The 19,371-nt window shown below is 40.8% G+C and overlaps 2 protein-coding genes across 2 annotated transcripts in view; one reads left to right on the top strand and one right to left on the bottom strand.

Moving 5' to 3' along the window:
- Window positions 1-4,192, bottom strand: LOC120413638 (adenosine kinase-like). Its single transcript, XM_039574555.1, has 4 exons — window positions 4,030-4,192; window positions 3,731-3,892; window positions 1,427-1,588; window positions 1-1,091 (listed from the first exon to the last, which is right to left on the bottom strand). Exons 1-4 carry the CDS (start codon window positions 4,056-4,058, stop codon window positions 284-286), a joined length of 1,161 nt encoding a protein of 386 aa, XP_039430489.1. The 5' UTR covers window positions 4,059-4,192; the 3' UTR covers window positions 1-283.
- Window positions 4,193-11,712: 7,520 nt separating this feature from the next.
- Window positions 11,713-19,371, top strand: part of LOC120413612 (UPF0047 protein YjbQ) — an 87,562-nt gene continuing 79,903 nt past the window's right edge. The window contains exons 1-2 of the mRNA XM_039574516.2: window positions 11,713-12,409; window positions 16,483-18,813. Of these exons, the coding sequence (XP_039430450.1) occupies window positions 18,651-18,813 (163 nt within the window). The 5' untranslated portion in view covers window positions 11,713-12,409; window positions 16,483-18,650. The remainder of the gene's footprint in view (window positions 12,410-16,482; window positions 18,814-19,371) is intronic.

The raw sequence follows: 19,371 nt of genomic DNA, 5'->3' as shown, positions 1-19,371 counted from the left end.
TGATACAACAAGAATAGCAATTTTATTTCCATTTGCATTTTTTAGCTTAATTTGTTTAACAAGTTAAAAAAGCGATACATAATGAGCTTGAGCTTAAAAATTAATAACTATTCAATCTATCACCTAGCAAAAAAAAAAAAACAAAATTTCTAATGAAAGGAATGAGATTCCCTAAGTACCTCTTAACAGCCAAATATGAGATTGAACAAATCACCGATCGAGTACAGCACCTGTACGACAATAGACGACAACTTAACATAACTTCCCGTGAGCTCAAGCACGCTTAAGTCTGCTTGGCCTTCAACAAATCTTCCTGCTGCGAGGTTGTGGGTGTCAGCGTCGGCGATGCCGGTAGTGACGAGGGCAGATTGCAGCCCACCTGGCGGATCACCTTCGCTGCTACCTTGCTTCCGTGGCGGATGCAGTCCGGCAGCGTCGGAGACTCTCCGTTCATGTACTTGTACAGGAAGCCGGCCACGAACGAATCGCCCGCACCGGTAGTGTCGACAACCGCCTTCTGGGGAATTATCGGAACCTGGTACGACTCCCCGTAGAATGCGCTCCCGTTGCCGTGATAGAACCGCACACATCGGCATCCATCCGTGGCGACCAGAATCTTTTCCCGATTGATCTTCAAATACTTCCGAATCAAACATTTGGCCAGCTCGTCAAAGTCTTCGCACTCGTAAATCTCCGCCAGGGCTACAAATTCGGTCAGATTTCCAAATACAAGATCCGCTTGCTCAACCATCCAGCGCATTTCCTTGGTAAAATTTTGCAAAATATAGGTCGCGTTCAGGTTCGTCACGAACAGATTTGCCGTGCCCTTGCAGTACTTCTCGTAAATGTACTGACAAATGTGAAACTTTTCCGGCACGAAATAACCCTCGACGTAAAACACGCGCACGTCCTCCTCGATGTCATCGTGGGCCGCCGAATTGCAGCTGCCAATCTTGCCCTGGCACCAGCGGGACGTTACAAACTCCTTCTTGAAGTGCAGCGACGCGCCAATGTTTGCGTTCAGACTGCGCTTGTCGCCGCTAATCAGGCAGATGCAAGTTCCGGTGCAGTGGTCCGGCAGTGTTTGGATGCTACGGGAAAGAGAAGAAGATCAGTATTTCTGTGTTAGTTTGTATTTGTATTGTTTTTGATAGAGTTTTAAACCAAAATGTAAGGCTTCACCTATTTGCCCTGTGGGATTTCCCTATCGCACCATTTTTGGGAAATCCCAACGGTCAATAATCCTCAGCAATGCATGCATGTTATCACTCCTCTTCACTTCGAGTGTTTACATGCACCGGCTAAAACGAGTAATGCACTGAAAAAACGATCAAACAAGCGCACTTGCATCCAACCCGTTAATTACATCGCAATAACAAAACCATAAAACAAACATAGCCACATCAAGCGATGCAGAATCTCTTACCATGTGTTCAGCGAGCTGTCCTTCAGGATCTTGGTTATAATTTCTCCATTCTCATCAGCGCCGACGGCGCCACAGAAAATCACGTTCTTTTCGCCAAGGCCCCGCAGGATCCGCGTCGTATTCAGCGCCGACCCCCCCGGGTTGTACTTTGGCGGGCCGCATCTGAAGGTAAAAGTTTGTTCAGTTAGAGGCTAGTAGAGTCGCATGCTGTTGGGACATTTTTTGCCTTTCTTACCAAAGAAAGGTCTAGGGTTTTTTTTTTTTTTTTTTTTTTTTTTTCATAAAATTATTTTTATTAGGTCCTTTTCGGTACTGGGACCTGGTTAGGACCGAGTCGGCTTTTGTAATTACAAAAAACTTAATAATTACAGAGGATCTTGTGTGTAAATGTTAGTGGGAGGGGAGCCGATTACCCGCGGCCTACTCGGGGTTAGTAGGGAAGGGATTGATGTTAAAGACAAGGCGTGGGAAGGGAAGGGGGATTGTGTAGGGGTCTTGGTTGGCTCTTCTGGCCTTTGCGTTTTGTCCTCAGCCGCAACTCGGTGTCCAGCTGCTGGGGCGATCTTGCTTTGCTTCCGGTGCAAACCAGAAACGACGGCTTTGTGTGAAGGCGAGTTATACTAAATAGAGGAAAACTAACTGAAGAGAAACTAACTGGAAGAAAACTAAATAGATATTTTGGAATCTGAGAGGAACTGATAGATAGGATAGAGAACATCAAGGTCTAGCTGAGATAGCGCGTCTCGCATCGGGATTTCTGGTGGTCTTCCTCGGGCCCTGAGGGTATCTTTCAACTTAATTCTGTGAGCCTGGTGATCTGGACACGCCCATACGAGATGGTCGATGTCCTGATAACCCTGCCCACAGTCGCAAAGGTTCGTATCACTCATGTTGATACGGTACAGATGAGCCTTGGACGAGTAATGGTTCGACATAAGGCGGGACATCGTTCTGATGAATCCACGCGTCAAGTCCATTCCCTTGAACCAGGCTTTTCTTTGCACCTTAGGTCGTATGGAATACATCCAACGTCCTTTGGTGTCGCCGTCCCATTGTGTTTGCCAATCCAGAAGCGCACGCTGCCTCGGGAAACCGTAACATTCTTGTAGGCTAATTGGCCTTTCAAAAATGTCTCCACTCTCAGCACCCTTCTTGGCGAGCAAGTCCGCTTTCTCATTACCCGGAATCGAGCAATGAGCGCGGACCCAAACCACCGTGATGCTGAAGGACTGAGCCGCCAGGTTGTTTAAAGTCTTACGTATTTCCGTGAGGAAAAACGTAGACTCCCTGGTCGGCTTCAGAGACCGGATAGCCTCAACAGAGCTAAAGCTATCGGTGAAGATGAAGTAGTGGTCAGGTGGCATGGTCTCGATGATTCGCAGTGCGCAGTAAACCGCGGCTAACTCTGCGACGTAAACCGAACTCGGGTCCTTCAGCTTAAAGAACAGCTGATAAGATTCATGATAAACACCGAAGCCCGTACAGCCGTCAAGCTTGGAGCCATCGGTGAAGAATCTGTTGTTTGGAGGAACATGGTTAAGGTCTAGGGTTTGCTTTTGGCTCCGACTCAAAATCAAGCTTCTTTATCAAATCAATTCTCGAGAAATATTAATTGGAAAAATTTGCAAAAAATCATGGACGATCGATTTCCGTCGCCTCGCCGACAAGTTGTCAAGTTGAGCTTCACATGCAGACGCGAGTAATGCTGGCGCGTATAAGGTTTTGATACTAGATAACCCCCTTTTTGTACAAGTTGTCCTATCGATTGCTCGTTCATCACTCATCGCCTATCATGATTATCTCTGCTACACGCAGAAAAATAAGGCCTATTTGAATCAACAAAACATTTTGTTGATTTGAAAATCAAGATTTTTGTTGAATCAACGCTAAACGTCAACAAAAGATTTTTGTGGAATTGAGAAAATCAAGGTTTGCTTCAACGCAAAATCGGCGTTGATTGAATCCAACAAATTTTTTGTTGAAACAAACCTCGTACAGGCTGATTCTACAAAACATTTTTCTGCGTGTAAGCGACAGTGTTGTTTTTGAATTGACTAAACGCTCACTAAAATGGATCAATTTTGGAACAACGATATCAACTGAAAATTTGGTCCAGATATCTTCCTTTAGTAAGAAAGGCTCTATCTTACCCCAGGTGGGATTAAATCGGGGTTTTTTTTCCTGGCGTACCGCAAAGCGGCAGTAATTTCGCGCCGCGCCGGAATTGACCGGAGGTGTGGCCCCCCTCCCACCTCCACTCCACCCTGCCACACGTGTGGGTATTTATCGACCCATCACACTTACGTTTCCATGGTGACCGCACCGAGCCGGGCCAACTTGTCCGCAGGAATTTCCCGCTGGTCATCCTCCTTCAGATCAAAGTCCTTCAAAATTTGCGTATCGCGAAGCTCCACACTAACGTCCAGCAGCACATTCCCGAAGGCCACAAGCCGGGGACATCGATCACTGGCAGCAGCGGGAGGAAACGAAAAGAATGTTTAATTTTAATCTTTTGCGCGCTTTACATGGCGCGCCGCGGCGGGATTACATGACCGCCACCACAGCTCGTGATGGAAAAACGGGTCAGTAATTTCGTCACTCACCAGCTGCTGATTGGTGTGCCGTTAGTCATCCTGGGCGAATTTACCACCTTCGCGCGATTACTTTTGCAGTCAACCTTGTGATCAACCAATTATATGTTGAGGCGCTTAAATTTGCATTCTAATCTGGCCCACAGACGATCCACTACTGCAACTTGCAAGGCAGCAGCAGCGAGAAAAAGTAAAACCAGTTCATTTCAAGGACGTAGCTGTCAGTGTAACCAGAATGCAAAATCAAAACAAGACGCTGTCAGCGCACGTGGGGTTCATTCGGTGGTTCATTTCGCATGTGTACAGATTTACTTGATTGCTCTTGATACAGACAGATGCAGGAGAAGAATTTCTGTATCATAGGGTAACGTAGAGCTATACGTTTTGGTGCTCTATTGATAATCTGGAGTTTTTTTTGAAAAGGTCCAATAAATAAAATTTTCAGTTTTTGCTTTTTGGGTGTTTTTAAACCGCCTTGAGTCAGGGGTATTAAAAAACACCCAAAAAGTAAAAACTGAAAATTTGGTTTATTGGACCTTTTAGAAAAAAACTCCAGAAGTGTTAAATAATCCAGACTTTTTGAGCGAAGATGGCGTTATCAACTGTGCACGCCCGCACAGTGGTATCAACATTAGAAATAGTGTGGCTGTCAGGCCATTGCACACTTTTAATGTTGGTACGTGATTTTGAAATTGGGTCCAATTGGGTACTAAAGCCCTATGTCAATTTTTATGTACAACGGTAAAAAACACGATTGAAAACCATTTCTGATCACTATTTTTCATTTTAGTGCAAAATTTTTTTTTTGACTAGACAACATTTTTTCGATGGATCAACTATGGTCCCCTTGGAACGAGCTGTCAAGTAGGAGCTTTTCTGTCAAGAAGGACCGCGAGGTTAATTTTTCAAAATTGATTTAAAAATCCATTTTAAACTCTTTGTGGTCGTACAAAGGGTCATTGTACTCAGAAAAATAAGCTTTATCGCTGTAAACAATAATATCAGCAATCTATGCTTCATTTTAGGACCCAATTGAAGCAAAGATTGCTGATAATATTGTTTACAGCGATAAAGCTTATTTTTCTGCGTACAATCACAGACAACAGAAGTTTGGGCTCGATTCTTCCCTTGTGTAAATCATTGTTACAGATTTTTTAGTTGTGGCAATCCGTTTGTGGCGCTGCAGTCGCTTTGCCCTGACACATTGCCCGCTGTCAAAATATCGCTTTCCGCCTACTTTCATTTTGTTGGTTTTCAACGTTTGTAATCGTTTGTTCTGGTTCTGGTGTTTGAGGATCGCTTACACTAGAAATCCGGTGGGGGAATCTGACGCGCCGGGGAGAACATTCAAGATTCAGGCCTTTGGTATGGCGACGAGGGTTCGCCGGAAGTGGCGTCACTTGAAGGTGGGGTGGGTTTCGAGGGCGTTGAAGATGTTGATGCCTTGGAGGTGAGCGTTGAAATGATCGTGGTAGCTGGTTTGTCGGTTCCGGAGATAATCTTCGGAATGCGGTCGTTTGGGGCCAAAAGGTTTACGGGGTTGGCCGTGATAATAGCTCTTGCTGACGGCGCCGATGACATCCAGACTTTACCGTGTCATACCTTGCTGTTTTTCCTTCTTCGACAGTTCCGGATTGTTTCGTTTCTGGTTCCGGATCTTTTATCCTCCAAGAAACGCTTGCCCATCCTCCCGATTTCCACCGGGTCTCCTCCTTATTTTCGCTCACCTCTGTTGGTTTTGTTTATAAACACAACCAGCAAAAATTTGACAGCCTCAAGCGCGGCCTTGGTTGCTGTGTTAAAAAAACCATCAGATTAGACTATTTTTTAATATTGATAATTAAATGAAAAAAAATCCATGTGCTCGTAAATCGTGTTAATTGATAATTAAAGTAGATTTACTATAGCATAAAAACACAATCTTTACTTTTTTATTTCTTTTCTCGAAAAATTTAAATAATATATTTTTAAACATTTTTGGGTGATGCATTTTCAAACACACCTTCTCAGAAAACCATCATGGCTGCTTTAGAGAGTGGCAATAGGCTAACAGATGGCGCTAGTAGATTAGCAGGATGCGGCAGCCATGTTTTTACACACGATTTTCAAAATATTTTGTTCTAGCCGCTACGTCTGTTGTCTGTGGTACAATGACCCTTTGTACGACCACAAAGAGTTTTTAAATCAATTTTGAAAAATTAACCTTGTGGTCCTTCTTGACAGAAAGGTCCTACTTGACAGCTCGTTCCCAGGGAACCATAGTTGATCCATCGAAAAAATGTTGCCTTGTCAACTTAATTTTTTTGCATTAAAATAAAAAAGTGATCAGAAATTTTTTCTAAGCATATTTTTAATCGTGTGTGTGTGTGGTCCAATCCAATACCCGCTAACCGGTAGCAATATTATGGGAAAGTATAGTTTGTATCAGACTTTGTATATGCCAAATGCTGATACAACTTATCTCAGTCCCGGGAATTAGGTGATGATAGCCCTCGCGCTGCTTCCAACGACCCGTTTCAGAATGACAGAGCTCCTTGCGGTCCAATTCCGAGGTCGCTGGGCATTGTTCGGCCCAGCCTAAACATAGAAGCAAGCATCTGAAGGAAACTCGATCTATATTTAGACTTCCAATCCCCTCAGGCAAATCAGGGATCAGCGCGTATTTAATATGAGAGGATAACATGTTTCAACACTACGGATCCATTCCCTGCTAGAGTGTAAACCTTCTGATGGCCGACTGCTTAGCGTCCCAGACCACCAATCCAGAGGTGTGAGATCGAATCTCACCTGATTCATTTTCGTTTTTGTTCATATTCAAAGTTCAAATTTATGATTCCAAATTTCAAAGGTACCGACCGGGATTTGATCCCTGAACCTTCTGCTTGTGAGACAGAAGCCGTAAGCATTAAGCCACAGAGCCGGTCTTCTAAGCATATTTTTAATCGTTGTACTTAAAAATTTACATAGGGCTTTATGACCCAATTTCGGCCGTGCACCGTTCGTAACGCCATCTTCGCTTAGAAATCTGGATTAGTTAAAATTGTTGTTGCGTAAATACACTCAAGATCTCAAAAAGTCTTAAGGTCGAGCTCAACCCCTGGTGGTTGGTCACTTTTTTGTTTGACACTTTTTTTTGTTTGTACCCCGATGGCTCGACAAAGTCAAACTAGAGAGTGACGAACTGCCACTTTTTACACGGAACTCCCAATTTCTATCAAACCAAACGTATGGTAGTATGTGCACATATGTGAGCTCCATGTAAAGAGGGTGTCAAACTAAAAAGTGACCGCGTTCCTTTGACAACAATTGGGTCCTAAAATTAAGCTTGAATTTGTGATATAATTGTTCTCAACGATAAAGCTTCCCTGTAGAAAAAAACACCTTACTGTTCCTAAAATATAATCGAGTTTAGTAGGATGAATCGACTGACGAAATAGCCGACTAAAGGTGTATTCACATTATACCGCATCCGCAGCCGCAGCCGCATCCGTATAAAATTTGACAGTACACTCAACCCCCGGTGGTTGGTCACTTTTTCGTTTGACATTTTTTTAGTTTGTACCCCGTTGGTTGGTCAAAGACAAACTAAAAAGTGATGAACTGTCACTTTTTACACGGCGCTCACCAACACTGTCAAAACAAACGTTTGGTAGTGTGTGTGAACTCCGTGTAAAAGGGGTGTCAAACTAAAAAGTGACCCCGTTCGTTTGACAACAGTTGGTTGTCAAACCATCGGGGTTTGAGTGTACGGACGCACAGTGCGGAAGCGATTCCTCCAATGCATTTCAAATGTTCCCATTCACACTGTTCCGTACTGCGGATACGGATGCGGCTGCGGCTGCGGATGCGGTATGATGTGAATACACCTTAATCCGTCAACGAGGTTATAACCCTGCTAGAATTCTGCTTGAACAATTCTGATAGGCCTTATGCGAGGACTCCTGGCAGAATTCTATAAGAATTTTGCTAGAATGAGATGGCAAAAACTTTTGCTAGGAAACACTAGAAACTTTATCAATATATTACACACTTACTTTTTAATATAAACTCCCAAGCTCGAGAAAAAGGAGGCATTTATATGGAAACTCCCCCTTTTTCTCGAGATTGGGAGTCTAGGTGTTAATTACACGTCAATTACAACTTTATCTAATTAAACCGTGAGTTGGATCTACGACGTTAGACAATGAATTTTCCGGAAGGGAAATTGGGTACTAAACAACTAAAGCCCTCCCGCATAATCAAATACCAAAGGTGAAACTGTCGAAATCATAAAAAAATTATTTCTGGTATGGTTACTATTTGTGATATTGTTGATATAATGTCACAACCATATAACAAAATTAAAATGGTACTATTTCCCGAATTGTTGCACTTATCTTGACATATTCGAATGGTTGATTTTTTTTCCTACAATTTAATGAACGGTATCTATTCGTCATACGATTAGGATGGTTCGAAACAGCTATGTTCTAACAATAATAATTGTACTGTAGCCGGTATGATAAAAGTTATGATACTCGGTATGATTTAGTCAAAGAAACCTAAGCGGAAAATTTCCTAAATTTCCTAAGTTCAATAATTGAAATAATTGCACAACAAATAATGGTACGATCTTGGGTACGATACACTTATTCCTCATATGTTTGGTATTATTTCAAACCGTTTTTGTATGATTGAGCCAAAAATGAATTTTAGCGAAAATTTTCTTAAGTCCCAATGATTCAAACAATTGTTGAACAATTCATGGAGAAATATAACTTTTCGCCATATGGTAAGGATTTTTCGGAACAGCTATTGTTAAAACATAAGGGTACCATAGCCGACGTAGTATTTCCAACTTGAAGTTCAGCGAAAAACTCTTAAGTCCCAATAATCCAAACAATTGTACAACAATTCATGGAACGATATAACTGTTCGCCTAACGCTTAGGATTATTTGAAACAGGTATTGTATGATTGAGCCAAATGAACTACAGCAAAAAAAAATCTTAAGTCCGAATGATTCAAATAATATTTTAACAATTCATGGAACGATATACCTGAATTCAGCGAAAATTTTCCTAAGTCCCAACATTTCAAACCATTGTTCAACAATTCATGGAACGATATACCTGAATTCAGCGAAAATTTTCCTAAGTCTCAACAATTCAAACCATTGTTCAACAATTCATGGAACGATATACCTGTTTGCCATATAGTTTGTATGTAAAGCTAATTTATTTTCGTGATAATTTTTATAAGTCCAAATAATTTAAACAATTGATTGACCATTATCAGAACGATAACTGTTCGCCATGTGATTGGTCTATAATTTATTTGTATGGTTCTACCATACATCTTACGATATATTTATGATAAATTTTGAGGCCACATTTCATAATAAAATGCATTTTAAACCGCCAAACGTAATGTAACTGAGATAGCTCAATTAGATAAGGCGGCAGCACAACGGAAGAATCAACAGGAAACATCATCATCAAGCGGTAACAAATCCCGGACATTACAAAAAAAACCGCTAACCATTAATAATCATATACTTACCATTCCCGTTAAATCCATAGTTCCCAGAACATTTGTAGAGTTTATTTTTTGGCTCCTCCCTTTTCAAATGGTGTCGGTAAGTGTCGGTAAAGCAGTTTACCATTTAAAATCATATTTTATTAATTTGTGGTACGGTTCACATAAAATAAGAATGGGGATCGAAACAAGCTGTGCTTGGGGTCGGACGCGTTTTTTGTTTGCTGTCATTTTTAACTTTCTGATCGTCTTAAAATTTTCTTTAAAATTTGTGAAATTAGTTAAAATTTGAAGGTCTTGTTACAATTGTAAGCGATAGGATCATAAGAAATTCAACTTCCACATCAACGGAAGCAGAAAAGGCAGGAACAACAATCGCGAAGTTGAAGTTAATTCAAGCGTTGCTGAAACATCGAAGAAGAAGGTGTGGGTGGTGATCATCGATCGATTACTTCAAAGTCGTGTATCGGTACCAGGTCCGCTCCTGGGAATTCCACTGATGGTTCTTCCTGTTGATGATTCAAGAAGAACGTGTCGAGAAGATTGGAATCAAGCTGTTGAAGATTTCGTGTTTTGGTGAGAGCTTTCCATAATTTTGATCAAATAACTCTTTCATCTACTCTAACATCCATACAATTCAATTAAGACAACTACGCCTATCTTACTAAGGAGCGGCCGTGGCTGACTGGTTACGATGTTCGCTTTGTAAGCGAATGGTCCTGGGTTTGATGCCCACCTGCTCCCAACGAGAAAGTTTAAGACTTAGAAATACTTGAAATAATGAATAAGAACGAAAAATCAAAGTCGCTCGAGGTGGGGTTCGATCCCCCGTCCTTTGAATTGGTAAACAAAATGCTAACCACTTGGTGAGCTATGACTGGAATTAGGAATACTGTTACTATCAACTATATACGCGCTGGGCCCTTGTCCATTTGACAAGGGTTCGGAAGTTCTAAATAACGTTTGAATCCGATTGATGCAAACGTTCTTCAGGGCGGGGCTTGTCGATAAAGCTGAAGTACCTCGCGCTCGGCTAGCCAGCGTAGAAATGGGTCACCGAAGCTCGGCAGAGCTAACACCTTCCAAATGCCTATGCGAGTTATTTGCATGTATAGAGTGTAGATCTAAATACAAGGAAACAATTCAATTTGTAAGAAGTGGCCGCGTGGTCCCGTTTGGATGGTTGCACACACACACACACACGGTTCACATAAAATAAGAATTGAACAGTTTGGGGTAGGGTATGACTATGATCCACGAAAAAAAATCCCTTGTAAAAATGTATTGTAACATTACCTAACGACCTATTTAATAAATTGTAGGATTGTTTGGGGAATGGAAAATGTACGGTTGCACCCTATTTGGTGTATTATTAAGATCATTTAGGAAAAATCATTCGACAAATGGTGACTGTATGGTTGTTGACTATGCGGGCTATGTCAATTTTTATGTACAACGATAAAAAACACGATTAAAAACAATTTCTGATCACTTTTTTTCATTTTAATGCAAATTTTTTTTTTGACAAGACAGCATTTTTTCGATGGATCAACTATGGTCCCCTTGGAACGAGCTGTCAAGTAGGAACTTTTCTGTCAAGAAGGACCGCGAGGTTAATTTTTCAAAATTGATTTAAAAATCCATTTTAAACTCTTTGTGGTCGTACAAAGGGTCATTGTACTCAGAAAAATAAGCTTTATCGCTGTAAACAATAATATCAGCAATCTAAGCTTCATTTTAGGACCCAATTGTGGTCCCATAGTGCTCGCTCTATTTTCAATACTCTTTGAGGAAGCGATGATACGTCTGATAAGCCTGTGGTCTACGCAATATGTCAAAATGAACTCGATCGAGTTCATTTGATACGTCATTTTTTTTTTCAATTTTGTAGAGCGCGCGTATAAACGTAAACAAAAATTAAAATTCGCGGACATTTTTACGTAATTTTAATTATTTAACAAAAAAAACATCAGTAAAAATTACGACATTTTGCTCAAAATAAGTTTAAATTGCGTCGATTGTTGGATTGACACCGCTGGGCGCTTCAAATTCGCTCAAATCTCTCGCTCCCGCGAAACGCCATCGAAAACCGCGCCGTGAGAAAGCAAGAGCAAGCTGAGCGGGTCGATTGGTCGTCCGTCGGTGCCTGTCTTGCCGCGGTCTCCAGTTCAGTGCAGAGCGAGCAGTTGCTGGTCCGTAACGTGTTTTTCTCTTCCAGCAGGGAGCGACGTTGAACCCCCCCGTAGAACCAGGCGCCTGGAGTGTGAGTGCAAAAATTACATAAAACACTAAAAATCGGTTTTGGGTATTGCTGCGGTTTGTCCCCGTCGGTGGAAGTCGTCGCGGCTAACGTGCGTGTTACGGATTGACCTCGTGGAACCTGCTTTTGGGGGAGACTGTGACCGCGGAACATTCCGCAGAACGGAACCACATTCCGTCGTACTCGGAACACACGGATATTGGTTGTGGCACCGGGAAAGGACAACTGGCTGCTGCTGAATAGAGAGCTTCTCGATCGATAGCCGTTCTGTGCTGTGTGTGTGTGTGTTTGTGCCCGTGTGTGTATGTTTGGAACTGCTGGAGACTACCCCACGGCAGCGGTGACGTGCTCCGGTGTTGAAGGAACAATCGAGTTGGGATCGTTTGAGGTGTGGAGCAGGGATTGAAGGACCCCGTAAATTTTAAAAAGTGTGCGTGGAAGAGCGCTCTGGACATAGTTCGTGGCCGTGGAAGAAGCAAAATGTTGGACTCCTGATGATACCTGATTTCTATTTCTCGAACGCGCTCGGCCCTTCCCCCCTTTTATTCGTGTGTCTGCTAGTTCTTGTTCTTCCTGTGTCGCGTTCCGCGTGTGAAGGCGATTCTACGTGAAATCGGTAAATTGGTATTGTAATTGGTAATTTTCTTTAGTATCGACGAAAGGCACGTTACAATACTTTACGAAAATGTAACAAGGTATTTATTTTGAAGATTTACAACGTGGATTTCTTTTATGCCATGTCAATAATTTAATTTTAACTTTAATAATTAAAAATATTTAACCTTTAACTCTCTACAACCCAATCCCGCCTTTAGACGGGCTTCGATTTAAAAAATCACCAAAAATCATTTTTTTTACCAATTTTTGGTTTTTTAAAAGCATTGGAAAGAGGAAATCTTAAATTTTTTGAAAATGTATGGGTTGGAAGTTGTGTTATGTGACTTTGCCAATGTTTTTAAAAATGTCATTTTTTAGGGGTCAACTTTGGCTGTGTTTTTACTAAAATTTCCTATATTTTAAGTAAAAAGAAGTATGCAGTAATTTTTCTAGTGTCCCAGACTATGCCTCTACGCATTTTGTTACAATTCAAATGATACTGGTGCCGTTTTATAGCAGAAAATATGAAAAACAAGCAAAAAATCGAAAAAGTGACTGTAAAAACATGAAAAAATTAGATAGGCAAAATGTAATGATAGGAGGTTGTAAAATAGGCCAAATACTACCAAAAACAAACAAAAACTAAACAAGATAAATAAAAATTAAAAATTCTAAAAATGAAACAAGAAAAACATAAAACAAGATAAGTGAAGTTTTTCGTAGAACAAAAGTTGCCCAAAATGACCTTCCTTTAGAAAAAAAAATTGGGTTAATCTAAAACGCAACTCAGTCTTCAGAAAAGCTAAAATATATAAACAAGAAAATGAATAAAAAAAGGATCTTTAAGAAAAAGTTGTTGAAAACAAACACTTTTTTATTTTTATAATATTTCAAATTTAATTTGTGTTACGAAATTTTCAATTTTTCCCTTGATTTTTTTCCGTTTGAAGTATGAAATTTTGAGCAATTTTTTATGTATGAAAAACTTCTCTTGTTTTATGTTTTTCTTGTTTGATTTTTAATATTTTAATTTGCATTAGTCATGCTTTGTTTATGCTTATTTCTAATAGTATTTGACTTATTCCACAACCTCCTATCATTACCTTTAGTCTTTGTAGTTGTTTCATGTTTTTAAGAAACTTTTAGAAATTTTGCTTGTTTTTCACATTTTATACTACAAAAAAAAAATACCATTATCATTTAGATAGCGAAAAAATTGTAGAGGCATGGTCTGGACATTACAAAAGTTACTGCATACTTATTTGTCCATAACTGCCGTTCTACGCATAATTGTCCCATGTCAGTTTTTGACGATTTTGACTTTATGTCATTTTTAAGTTTAGTCTGATGTGTACTTTAAGAAAAACACATAAAATCTGGTACTTTGTTCGGAAACTCATCAAAAACAACACCAAGTCTGTTTGTCCCATCGTTGAACTTCTACGCATAATTGTCCCACCAAGTATTTTCTTACACGGAATCATTAGTTTTACTAAGCATTATGCCTTGTTTACCTGTTGTATAGCAAGAGGATCACAAATAAGGGTGATAAACTGTTAACTGGGGTGATTAGGGACACATAGGGCGAATAGGAACCCACGGGACAATTATGCGTAGAAACACAGAAATCGGTCGAAAAATTTCAATCGCGTTTTTCTCAGTTGCACTTTTTTGAACATGGGACAACTATGCGTAGAACGGCAGAATAAAGTATTGAAAATTATAGTAAAAAAAAAACAATTCTATAACACTTGTAGCACCAACCGGGTCAAAACTTACGCAAAGCACCAAGGGGGTTTTGGCAAAGTCACATAAGATAAGGATAATTTCCCACCTTAAAATTTTCTATAATTTCAAGAGTTCTTATTTCCAAAAAGCATTGATAAAATGCGTTTTCACATTATAACTACTTCATGATATACATTTTCGTTTAGTTTTGCATTAAAAAAATCGTTTTGGGGGAAAAGCTCCTCTGAAAATATATTTTTGAAAAAATGACAAAATGGCCAATACTTTGCTCTCTGGAAATTTACAAATCGGACAATTAATTTATGAAATACACCGCAAAATGAGTTCGAATCGATGAAAATGAATTTCTCTAAATGTCACCTTATGAGCCTGTAATTTTCAACTGACGATATCTTAAAAATTATTGTTCCGATTTTCAATGTTAAAAATTGTAACATTTGTGAAAATGTTTGAACTTTTCAATAAAAATAATTAAACAATTTAAAATCTGGCTTAACTTGAAAAGGCCTTAAAAATAGAAAGTATTCCTTATTTCATATTTTAAATCAAATTTTCTTCTTTAAATATTTATATATTTCTATTTAAAAGATCAGACAAAATCGCAAAACTTTAAATTTTTCATCGATTAGAGTTCATTGTGAGGCTGCTTCTCAGCAATAATTTGACCAATTGTTTAAGTCTCAGAGAGAAAATTGTAGTAAATTGTTACAGCGTTTCAAAAATATTGTTTTAGGAGGTGCCTTGCTTTCAAGAATTATTTTTATATCCAAAAATTTGCAAAAACAAATGCTAATTTAATTTTGCTTTAAAAATTTGTTGTTGTCCAAATTTTCAAAATTTTCAAAAAAATCACAATTCAAAAAGAATTCTTTTAAACCAGATCTAACACAATCACGAGCTATGGCTCAAAAGATCTCTTTTTTAATCCCCTGAAACATCAAAAAAATTCAAAAATAAATAAAAACGGGAATTCAACTTTTCTTATGAAATAGGGTTGTTTTATCCTGAAATTTCCAAAAAAAGTGCCCTCGTGATTTATGGATGACCCAATATTGTACATAAAACAAGTGTATCTTTTGACAAATTATCTTTTCTTCTTTAAAGGGGTTACATACATGTAGAAAATCTAAAAACTTCATATTTCTGAATATTCATAAATCCTTTCAAATGATGATTTTCAATCACTCCAGAAAGTTGCATGAAGATATTTCATGATTTAAGTGATTAGAAGATGATTTATGTTTCAAGTTTTGCTATGCGCAAAGCAAACTGTCAAACTCTGTGAGCGTTTTTCTCGAAACACCGGATGCCACGATACCTATCTCAAGATTGGATTGACCAAATTGGTTGAAATTTGTAGTGAGGACGCTCAAGACATATGCCGTGTTCATGACGAAGTCTGATTTTTAAAATTTCGTTTTTAGAAAAAATACAAAAAAAATAAAATATTTTTTTACATGAAAAACAGAAGAATATTTTTATCTGTTTTTTAAATAAGCTTTTTGAAAATCAGCCTTTGTCATGCACAAGGACCGGTTTTACGAGTCATCACCAAAATTTTGAGTCGATTTGGCCAAAGCAGTGTTGAGATTTCGTGGCACCCGTTTTATGAAACTGATATATCTTTGCAATGATACAACCAACTGTCTTCAAATGTATGTTTGCGATAGTTGGAAATGTTTATTCTAATGCCCTGAAAACAAATCTGGAGATTTTTTTGAAAAGGTCCAATAAACCAAATTTCCAGTTTTTGCTTTTTGGGTGTTTTTGAAGCCTCCTGGGGTATCAAAAAACACCCAAAAAGCAAAAACTGCAAATTTGGTTTATTGGACCTTTTCAAAAAAAAAACTCCAGAAATTGTGCTCAAATCATCCCTTGAAATTTTTGCCGATGTATGTAACCCCTTAATCGAGTCTGAACTGTATTTTTATCTAATACAGTTCAGACTCGATTATCTGAAGGCCTTGGACAAATTCTCTCTTAGGATAATCGATTTACATTATTATTTTTTTCGTAGTCTTATTTTTGATTGTGGAGTAGAAGTATAACCCCTAAACTATGTTAAAGTGATTTATATTTTCTTAATCACCCCCGTGATGGAATGTTAAAAAGAAAATACATCTTGTAATTTAATTTAAAAAAAACACGTACTTAAACGACCCCCACGTCTTTTGTAGTCTCTATTCCAAGTTTCTTCTCGAACCTTGGAGTCCTAAGGCTTGAATGGGAAGAACACCCAAACCTCTTTCTACTCCACATTTTCACATAAATCTCTAAGGAATTTCGTTTTATCAACCTAATATATAAATAATAATATTTATTTTATGTTCTAATTATTTCCAGAGAATTATTAGCGTGTGAGCTGCTCCACATGAATCTCTGAAAAGGGCCACCATCCACCACAGAACGAGAGCGACGAGACAGCTGAGAGAAACGGTGGAGAGCGCGAGCGAGCGAGCAAGCAAACCGGAGAACCTACACGTTTCGTGGACCGTGCCTACAACTCACACAGCCTACAACCAATTCGATGTGAAGGAATTTTCACACCGAAATCTTTCCGTTTTGTCGACCGCCAGTGCACACTGCGGCAGTGAAACGACGACCCTCTTTGGAACACGGTCATCACCGGAGGAGCGATAGTCGATTGCGGGACGAACGATTTCCCCGGGGGTAGGATATTTCACCGTTTTGAGACATCCGGCAAGGGGTGCAGGATTCATTGAGATCTGCTGGTTAGGCGAGAGAAGAGGATAAAAGTAGGGAAGAAACGACACCAGATTCTGCAGGAAGTTCCGAAATGTCCTCGTCCTCGTCGTCGTCGTCTTCGCCAGTGCGGTACGGATAGAGCAAAAGAGGGCCCCCCGAAAAAAAAGAAAGGAAAAGAGTGAGCACACGCGAGAGTGTTGTACGGCGAGAGCGAGCAGCAGTCGTTTTTGGGGAACGTCACGTCACATACGTCAGATTGCTGCGGAAGATTCCCCACTCGATTGTGGGTCGAGGTGGGCCGTGCAAGTGTTCTGAAAGTGACCCCAAGTGCGGTGCGGTGTTCCTCGGGTGTAATCGAACTGACTCCGGCGCTCCGCGGGTGAAGATCTTGAAGGTGGGGTGTCCCCAACCCGGTGGAAACACGGTCAAATTTTCCCACGAAAACTCCAGCAAGAGCAGCCCCTCGCAAGAGAGCGAACCTTCCGTCCGCGGTTGTGTGTGATAGTGTGTGTTGTGTGGAACCGAGGATCTGCTGTATGGTGGCCACACGAAAAAGGGAAGAAGGAAAAGTTTGCGTTTTGTCCCAAAGAAGAAAAAAAACGGAAAGAAGAAATATTTGGCAATTTTCTTCAATTGATTGAAAAACGAAAGAAAGGAGGAAAAACACGAACGGACCGACGACGACGGAGTGGCCACTGCGCTGCTGCTGCGCTTCTGCTGTTGAGAGTTTATCCTGTGCGAAGCAGCGCGTCGAGGAAAACGAGAAGAAGCAAAATATACATAACGTTGCCCTTTTTCCGCGTGTGAGCGTGTGTGTGTGTTTGTGGAAAAATCCTTATTATCCTTTCGCGAGTTCGGATTATGTTCGTTTTTTTCGGGTGTGCGAGAAGAAAAATTGTCATTCTACGAAAGCAATAGGGTTTGAGGAAAAATCGAAAAATTGCATCTCTGATATTGTTCATGCTTCCTCCCTCCCTCCCACAACCATGCATCGGGTGCGATCGAGTGAGTCTGTGTGAGAGTTGTGTGTGCCTGAATCTGTCCGTTTTTGCTTTTGTGCCCCCTTCTCGCTACTGCTGCTGCTGCTGATGTTGTAATACCAAGCAAGAGAGTGCACTGAAGAAGCCTTCTCTACACTAAAGTGTCCTACTAAGTTAAAAAGAAAGAAAGAAAAAAAAATAAGAAGAGCCATTTGCCTAAATAATCAAGTGTGTCACACTCGAAATCAAGTGTGCGTGCGAGTGCAAATTTGCCTTCTCAGTGCGACCGCGAGCGAAAGCCAGTGTCGAAATCTAGTGTGAATCAGCGGCGGGCGTGGATTAAATAATCACCTTCCCGTTTGTGCGACCGGGTAGAAACAGTTCGCCACGACGTCGACCAACAGCAGCAGCCAACCTCCACCGACAGCAGCAGCATCAGGAGGCGGAGGAGGAGGAGGACCATCAGGGCCATCATCCGGAAGCACCGCGAAGGGAGGGGGTGGAGGTTCGCGACGACGGTCCCGCAGCCAAGTGCCGAACAGCACCGCTACCGCCGCCGCCAACACCACCTGTGCTAGCCGGCGTAGCAGCAAAACGGATTACGCGCGACGCCGGAGTCCTCCCTCGTCCGCCACAGACGAATCGTCCTCGTCGCTACTGCTGTCGGTGTCTGCCGGGGGTCGCACGGCTGCGGGAGACGGGAGTGCCGCCATTGACCGGGAGCGTGAAAGCGGAGGAGGAGGCGGCGCCGGAGGAGGTTCGGCCACCAGTCATCAGCACCATCCACACCATCCGCCGGAGTCGTCATATGAGAAGAGTCACAACATGGCTTCGTCCAATCACCGCGGCATACAGATCGGCTCGGCCTGGTTCCAGCGGAAGATCAACCTGCGACCGCAGCACCGGGGCGTCCACCTGGTGACGGAGGAGATCCTGCGACAGATGCCAGAGCTGGGACAGTTTTCGGTCGGATTGTGTCACGTGCAAAGTAAGTACCACAATTTTATTTCTTCTTTTCCCCCGGTTTCATCATGGTATGATCGTTGAAAATAAAATAAGAGCTGGTGTTCAACAGCGACAAACCTTAACGTTTATGCTTTGAGAGCACAGCGATTGCACGTCAAACCAGCAGGATTCGGTTCAAAGGTGCTTCGATTTTTTTTTGTATTTCAGGATGTTCTACATATCCAAACATGATGAATATTCATTAGGTTACAGGATCCTATGATGATTTTTTTTTGGCGATAGGTAATTCATCAGATTTCGGAACATTTATCAAACTTAAAGCACCATGCGTCTCCAGCAAAACTAACTGAGAACTAGGGTGATAATAAAAAATCGACATCATGGATACCCTCTGACTCCGATTCCTTAGGCAAAAAATAAGTTTTGAGCCAGTTTTGAGCTAAATCGGTTAAGGTTTAAGGGTCGCTTTTTATCGTTGAAATTTATATGAGCCCAGGGTGGCCACTCAAGTCGGTAAATCGGGAAAGTCGGGAATTCGCCAAAATCCGCCAAAAATCGGGAAAAAGTCAGGAATTTATGA

This window comes from Culex pipiens, chromosome 2, assembly GCF_016801865.2.
Source record: "Culex pipiens pallens isolate TS chromosome 2, TS_CPP_V2, whole genome shotgun sequence".
Taxonomy (NCBI): Eukaryota; Metazoa; Arthropoda; class Insecta; order Diptera; family Culicidae; genus Culex; species Culex pipiens.
Note: the sequence above shows the minus strand (reverse complement) of the source record. Positions and strands in the feature narration are given on the sequence as shown.